This window comes from Spea bombifrons, chromosome 2, assembly GCF_027358695.1.
Source record: "Spea bombifrons isolate aSpeBom1 chromosome 2, aSpeBom1.2.pri, whole genome shotgun sequence".
NCBI classification, from domain to species: Eukaryota; Metazoa; Chordata; class Amphibia; order Anura; family Pelobatidae; genus Spea; species Spea bombifrons.
Window position 1 is genome coordinate 112,251,932 of NC_071088.1, and position 8,289 is coordinate 112,260,220.

General features: G+C 37.9%; 1 protein-coding gene across 1 annotated transcript; it reads right to left on the reverse strand.

Moving 5' to 3' along the window:
- Positions 1-3,087: 3,087 nt before the first annotated feature.
- LOC128473460 (aquaporin-4-like) lies at positions 3,088-8,005 on the reverse strand. Its single transcript, XM_053455678.1, has 5 exons — positions 7,813-8,005; positions 6,191-6,544; positions 4,844-5,008; positions 3,911-3,991; positions 3,088-3,422 (listed from the first exon to the last, which is right to left on the reverse strand). Exons 1-5 carry the CDS (start codon positions 7,825-7,827, stop codon positions 3,204-3,206), a joined length of 834 nt encoding a protein of 277 aa, XP_053311653.1. The 5' UTR covers positions 7,828-8,005; the 3' UTR covers positions 3,088-3,203.
- Positions 8,006-8,289: the final 284 nt, after the last annotated feature.

Below are 8,289 nucleotides of genomic sequence, written 5' to 3' on the forward strand. Positions count from 1 at the left end.
ATTTTAACTTGTTAGAGGTGTCATGGGTTAACCCCCTTTCCACCCTCCTCATCTGGCATCCTTTACAGCTGATTTTGTTGCACCGGCAGTTTGTATCTGAGCTGGTATTTTGCTGCTTTGAATAATTATCTGGCTCCTCTTAGTCTGGGGGTGGTATCCGAAATCCACAGCTCCCCTATGGGATTATCCCGTGTGCAGTTGGGATTGTTTGGAAAGCGCTGTGCGAGCATCCTCTGGAACAAAGGCACTTGCTGTGTGAGAGGTTTCTTTCAGTTTAGATCCCTCTCTCTGTCTGTGTGCTGCACTGTCAGCATTCATCAGCCTCAAAACATAAATACCAATATGTATATATAAAGATAATATACACCTGAGTATAATTGCAGCCACAGGTATGTCACATACTGGTGTCTTTGCCACCAGAGGGGGTTGTAGAGCATTTGAAAGCATTGTGCAAATCAGAAGGCAAAATATATCTATCCTTTATTAAACTAATGAAAACAATTAAGATACAAATAAAATATGCAACATTTTAGCCACTAGTAATATAATAAATCATTGATTATACTGTATTTTTAAATTAGGCACATTGTGAAATGTTTATTTTCTTATTCAAATACATGCAGTCAAGAAGAATAAGAAGGCAGGTATGCTACATACCGTGTTCCTCCAGATGTTTGTTATGGCTTCTCCATTTTGGCTTTATTTTTGTTGAATACATCATGGCATAGTGTAATATGTCATATGTTATATTTACCCATTTTTAGACCAGAACAGATGATTGATATTATGTGTAATGTAAAACTATAGAATTCAAAGAGGGTGTACTTTCTTTTTCACACAATTGTATAAGTAGTGTGTAGATATACTGTATGTATAGTGTTAGAGTCTTTGTGTATATTATATATTAAAATACACACACTGACTAACACTTTTTATACATATTGATTCACAACAGTACAGTGCACAGAAATACACATATTCCCACATACACACACACTACTGCCTCTCTATGTAGTGGTATAACAAAAAATACTGAGGCCCTTTTGCACACACTCTACCTACATACTTACACACATATATATGCTTATACATATGCAGTGACATGTTCACAAACCTACACATACCAACACACAAACATACTTATAAACACAGTAACATACTGACACCCTTACTTACACACACATAGGAACATACTCACATACACTGTTCGGGGTTGGTGGAGCTGGTACTAGGGACCTGTGGGGCATTGGAGCTCAGCCTCCCTACTCTCAGGTAAGAGTCATATCCCCCTGATGTCAGCCCTGCATCTTAACATTTATTACTAAATACGAGCATCTTCTCCTTTCTACAGAAAACAGGGTATATGGCAGACTAAAGCCACCCTAATTAATTCAAAATTATTTTTTTTGAAAGGACCTTCCATATGTATGATACTGTCAAAAGTTTTACTATAACCAATGAGATTACTATCAAGTATTTAAAAAATGAACTCTATTGTTGTTCTGTTATGCTGTATGTATGCATGGTATGTTTTGTTTTTTATTTAACTTTATCTGCATTTCTTCTTAATTACTTATACCTTCCCCAAACCATCATTTCATCAGTACATCACTTGTCCTCTAGGGACACACCTGGCACGTCCATTGGTCACAAAGGGGTTAAGAGGTTTGTGGCCAGTGAAATATTCTTAGACTTCACAAAAGAAGTAAGCAGAGTCTCATAAGGTTTTGTTCTTTTCTTTTTAATTGGTTTGTTGAAGAGGAACTGTTCATCATTTTAGAAAAGACTGAGTATTTATTAAGACAGTGTATACCGTGTATTTTGTTCATGTCAATCATATGTGTTTGTTTGGGGGGGGGGTCTGGTTTACACATAGGGGCAATTTTCCTTACAGAAGCTGATATGTGAAGTGAAAGAGCCACATTATCAATTAATTTGCTGATTGGATGTTACCTCCCATTCTTCTTACCCTACCCAAACAAAGGCAAGGGGAAAAACTAAGAAACACAGTAAATGAGGGGAACATAATTTAGTGAGGAGGATAATAATTTAACTTCTGTAAGGAGGAAGTTAAAATGGCTGTTCCCACTGGTGTACATATAAGGTAGGTTTTCGATACATACCGTATTTCCCCATGTATTAGACACACCTTTTTTAGAAAAATTTGGGGTCTAAAAATTGGGTGCATCTTATACAGTGGTGGTAGATTTTTTTTTTACTGGAAAGGGGACCTTCTGCTTACCTGTGTTGCTCAGCAGCATCGTCGAGGCGACACAGGAACCCAGTGGAGTCACGTGAATGCACATCGCATCACATGACTCCGCTCCGTTCCTGTTTGAGCAACGCAGAGGGAAACAGCGGCCCCCACGGAAGTCTGCGAGCGGCACCAGAAGATCTGCAGTTCAGGTAATGGTGGGGGAGTAAATGAATGAATATATGTGTGTGTGATAGCATGGATCCGTGTGTACAGGGAGGCTGAAAGTGATGTGCATGTACTGGCTGCCTGAGCATAATAGCAGTGCGATTGCGAACAATTGCTAGCAGCTAACATCAATAACACTCATATTATGCCCAAGCAGCCAGTACAATAACTTTATGTAATTTATTTTTTTTTAAATTTCAGCCCCCAAAATTAAGGTGCGTCTTATTCTTGGGGAAATACGGTATATCTCGCATATTGAAACCTGTATACATCACTATGGTATGTTTATTAGTATGTTGAACTACACATTGTAATATCAGAGTCAATAAAAAGATCCATAGAACGCCCAAGCAGAAGGGTATGATATAAGGAGGGTATAAATACCCTGACACACATACATTGAAAGCCAATGCAGCCAACTCTCTGGGAACCTGTTCATCTAAAGTATCCAGAAAACATGCATTGAGGTTTGAGGTTAGTACATTTCAAACACAGCAACTGAAAGGGCAATTTACCGTAAGAACCATGAAATATATGGAATTTACCACCTACATATGGTTTTGTCAAATACCATAGACACATTAAAGAACAAACTCAATGTATTTTTAGATAAATTAACATTTAAGAGTGTTTTTATTCAGTTTAGTAGCAAAATAGGTTGATAGGTTGGATTTGATTGGCTTTTTTAATTGCTACATAAATATAACTATAGCTTTCTTTTGACCAATAGTTGTTTATAATGCTGCATTTAAGCCAATTGTTCTGAAAGCAAGATATTTGGTTAGGTCCGCTCCTGTTTGCGGTCAGATTGCTGGGTACGTGCTGCTGTTTGAGTGGCCGTAGAGAGGGAAGAGCGTGATACACTTGCTGTTTCCACTATTTCAATGTCCTTACAGGTGAGGCAGGCAACCAGTTTCTCACGTGAAGCACTTGAAGCAAAGAAGAACTCATAAGAAGCACCAGCAAGAAATGCACCAAGTATAGGACCTATCCAATATACCTAAGGAAAAATCAGAATGGGGTATAACAATACTGTGGGCACAAAAATTACCACTTCATATTACTTAAAGGATATCACCTGTGATTTATTAAGAAGTAGTGCTTAATGACTGACCATTCTATGCAAGACTCCTAAAAGCAAAAGATTAACTAAATACGTATTTTGCCGTATTTACATATAAGATATAGAATTTTACATACCTGGGAATTTGTGGGGATTCACCCGGAGACCCGGGAGAAGAGCCAGTTCTCCGGGTCGACACCTGAATCCCCACTCCCCGCCCATTTGGCCCTTAAATGGTGGTGTCTACTGACTCCGGGTATGGATTTTGGAACCAACCCTTCATCATGAGACTCTGAAATAAGGGTTGAACCCCGAGAGTTTCCAGGTATGCTTGTAGGTTATTGTTATCTTTACCTTTAAAGTTTTGACAGCTATTGTACCTTATTTTATTGAGACTTTTAACAAAAGCTTTTTACAGGACTCACCCAATGATTGTCCCAAATTCCTGTAACCACTGCTGGTCCTAATGATCGTGCTGGGTTCATACTGCCACCTGAAAAATGTCCCTAAGGTGAGAAAATAAAGGAAAACAAAAAAGGTAACCGGTAAAAGGACATAACATTTGGGTGTAGAATATGATGGATTCAGAAAACATACAGGCAACATTGGGTATTTAGTAGGGATACAGACTTAACAAGACCACAGTGTTACAGTCAAAAAATAAGACAGTAAACAAAATCATATTCAACTTTATTCTTAGTTTATTAAGTACTGTTACCCAACCAAAAAGGCTTTACATGATCCCCATGGCTTGTAGCATCTCTCTTTTACCTTAACAGCGATCTAAGATCCCATACATGACTAGTTAATGCTTGACTGTTTCTCCTACATTCTAGAATTCTGGTTATAATTATTATATTTTACTTATATAGCGCCAACAATTTACACAGTTATTGTAGACAAACGGCAGTGCGGTGTGGGCCGAGTGAAGGAATGAAGCCTCAGACTATTTTTGGAATGGTACCAAAATACTAATGGGAAACCATGTTCTTCACTATTACACACTATTTTTTCTAAATTATAGAACAATGTAATATCATTGTCCAAGCAAGATCGATAGATTTTAAACTTAATGCTGGTGGAGTTTGTTGATCACTATTAACTAAAAGCATTAAATAAAATTACCCCCAGAGAATATGTTTGTTCCTTCTGTATGCTCCTGTAAATCCTGCTTTGGTTAAGCTCAAATGTATGAATTGAGGGTGAAGTGCAAGATCACTATTTTTTTTTCCACATTCAGGGCACCTGCTAGGTAAAGGTTGTTTTGCTGCAGATGACATTAGGCAGGGTAAATGGGCCAAATGATCACATGTTTCTAATTATTTATTAGGTGTCAGCTTATGGAACACAATTCTTACCGCTGCTAGACTCCCTGCAGTGACAGAGAAGCCAATGGCAAGACTAACTGGCTCTGTAGTATCTCTACGCCGTCGATCATCCACAGCAAAGATCGTAAATGCCAGCTGGAAAGTTGAGAAAACTTCCATACCCAGCGCCTGTGCAGCATTACTGTGACTGCTCACCTGTGAACGAAAAAACACATTGGAGCATTTTGGTTCAAAGTTTTAAAAGTGTTACCACCATTGAAATCAATGGAAAGTATCCAGTGGGTGGTAACATTCTATTTATATTCTATATGTTACTACCGTGATAAGACTATATTTAAAATTCCTCCATAATTTATGTTCATAATCAAAACCTGTATTGTCAGAACAATGAGAACAACACCCTGTAGACTTTGGAGTTTAAGGTATATTACAGTCTCCAATTTCTTGACAAGTGGACTACTCACCAAGCATTTGTCAGTTCAGTTACCATTGCTTTTGAAAGGGACAAAATTAAGGAGCACAACTTATCTGTCCACAGCCAGTTGAAGAACTTATAAAAATGATGGATGTGTCTCCATGTGACCTCCATGAGTGTTTCTGTAAAAGTCCAGGTTGGCCTTCCAAACTCATTAGTAAATAACTCAAAATGATTATTCTCAGGCCAACTCTGTTAATGAATAGATCCATTTGTGGCCAATGCTAGTCTGGAAAGCAATGAGTTTTGAAGTATGATTAGAGTTAAATTTCCTTCCAGTATTTAAAAAAACCCGTACTATACAATGGACTCTATTCCATAGGTGATGAAAGGAAACTCAATTAATTCAGCAAAATGTTATGTCAAACTGAGTTCCCAAGCAGGACAAGCATAAACATGTAGGTGTTATGTAAATCCAACAAGTGTACACTGTAGTTTTTAACTGGAATTCCTCCATTAAGTATGATCTCTATGTAGTTTGGATGCCACCCACTAATTATATCTACTAAATCTTTATATCTGTCACCATGAAAGTTAGTAAGAACTCATCTTGGAATTCTTTTGATAAAAATGACAACAAAATAAGAATGTGCTGATTTATTCCTGCTGAAGGAACAACTGTTGGACACCTCGCATGCATAGGATTCAATAAACGAACCATACTAATGCCCTGGGACATAATGCAAATCTAGATCTACGGAAGGAATACCATTATGGCTGGAGCATCAAATCAACATGTATCAGATATTTCAACATGATTACATGTCATTTACACTATCTTATTGTAAATCATGCCACCAGTAAAGAAGGACATTTGGGGTTTAGGCAAGTGTAAGGGGAGTGTTATTTGATGATTTGAATTATGAATTGTATTACTTATTCCATGTACCTGCAGTACTTACACTGGTGACCAGCTGATTGCTGATGGCTGTTGGAACAGATATATAGAAAATGGCAGAAGAACATATGGCACCAAGACATTGAGCCAATGCAAAGGCCACTCCATGCAGCAGGTCCAATTTCCGAGCACACACTAGAGCAGATGTGATAGCCGGATTTAGCTGAGCGCCACTGATATCTCCAAAACATTGCACCAAGCTAACAGCTGATAGTCCTGCTGCTAGTGCTGGTTCCAGAGAGTGTGAATGTAGTGTTCCTAGAGCCAAACAGGATGCCCCCAGCACGACAGATACCAGCATAAAAGTTCCTAGAGCCTCTGCCAAAACTGAACGCCAAAAACGACGGCGCCTCAGTTCCTAGAACAGAAATTAGAAAAAAAAATTGTAAATTAAAACCTAGAATATACAAGTAAATGTTGTGCTAGTGTAAGTAATTAAATTACTTGTGATCTGAAACAGGGTCAGCCCTGGAGGGAACAGCGCCCCAGGCAAAAACGAAACCCTTTGCCGCTCTGCATCTTTTTCACAATTGTGCAGGCTTCTACTACAGACCTACTTCTACACATCAAGGACATTTTGTATAGTGACTGCTGGTGCCACCTTGGTCCAGGTACCTCAAGCAGCTGCCTGACTTGCCTGGCACTAAGACTAGCCCTGATCTGAAAGTAAACTACCTTCTTGTAGTACGTAGAACAGAAGAGACCTGCTGTATACTCTGATTTGAGATATTGTGCATCTAATGTAAATTGTTCCCTGTTCTGTATGCTGGATTTTCAGGGATGCCAAAATAGTTTTTGTTCTCCTTCTGTACAGTCACTGATTGATTTTATGTGTTACACAGGACCATCCAATGTACTTTCATATTGCTGTGAAGTATAAGTCTAATAATGGAGGGCTGTTTTGTTGGGATTAATACAGTAGCGCATGACTCTGCATGAGAGCTGTGGCTTCATACAACTTATTTGCTATGGTTTACGAAGAGCCAACCCTGGCAAGCTTCTACATCATAAACCACTGACATGGCTCATCTTAATGCCTTAATTGTGAGTTGACCTCAGATCTAGCAGCAACGGCTGTGATGCAGAATAGATGAGGGAAGGAGGACAATGGGGGTTAGAAAAAACACAGCCTCTTGTCTACACTCACCATCAGATTTTAAGGCCAAAAAATATGATAGTATTAAAATGTACTTTAGTCTTCAGTTTATGTTGTAAATGATAATATATCCCATTCTTTTATAATGGCTTTTTCATTTCCATATAGAGATCTATTGCAGTACACTATATCTCTTTTTGCTCCAACTTTACAACAAAAAGATGTAAAGTTACAGATGGAATGAGGAAGATATACCTGAGGTCCTGAAAGCTTATGTAACTTTACATCTAGCTTTTTTGTTAGCCCAATAAAAATGTCAATTAATGCAAGAGAAGGCAAGAACAATATAGGTAGACAAGGGACAACAAGCAAATAAGAGCAAAATGATAAGTGAAGAAGAGGGAAATGCCAGATGATAATAGAATAGTGATTCACATTAACACTATGAATTGCCTAAATCGAGTTTTCAATTTTGCGAGATTGTAACATATTGAACAAAATGAAACAGTGACTTGAGATGCTTCTCTTACCTCTTTGATAACCATCTTGTTGTAGTACCGACAGAGATGCAGCTGGCTTAGACAATGCTGTTTTGTTTAGTTCTTTTCCACATTATTATCATTGTCCATCCTATACTTACAAAGAAACATTTCTCTTAAAAAAGCAGAATCACTGTCACATCTGTCAATGGTTTTCTCACATTCCCACTTCTAACAACTTTTTCACATCTAGGAAAAAAAAATCTTCACACAATTTAATGATATAAAAAAAAAATGTTAGGAAAGTAACCATAACTTTTCAAATAAAGTATTTGATGAAAGTCATAGGTTTAACTGTAGCCCATAAAACATGATATGAAGAGAAGACTGTTAAATGTTACAGTCCTGCATTTCAGAAACATTCAAGCAGATTGATACCTTCTTTCCAGAGTGTCGTCAATTTACTGCCGGTTTTGTGATGGGGACAGTTTTAGAGATGTCTACTTCTCCATGTGAAGTGCTCTTAGC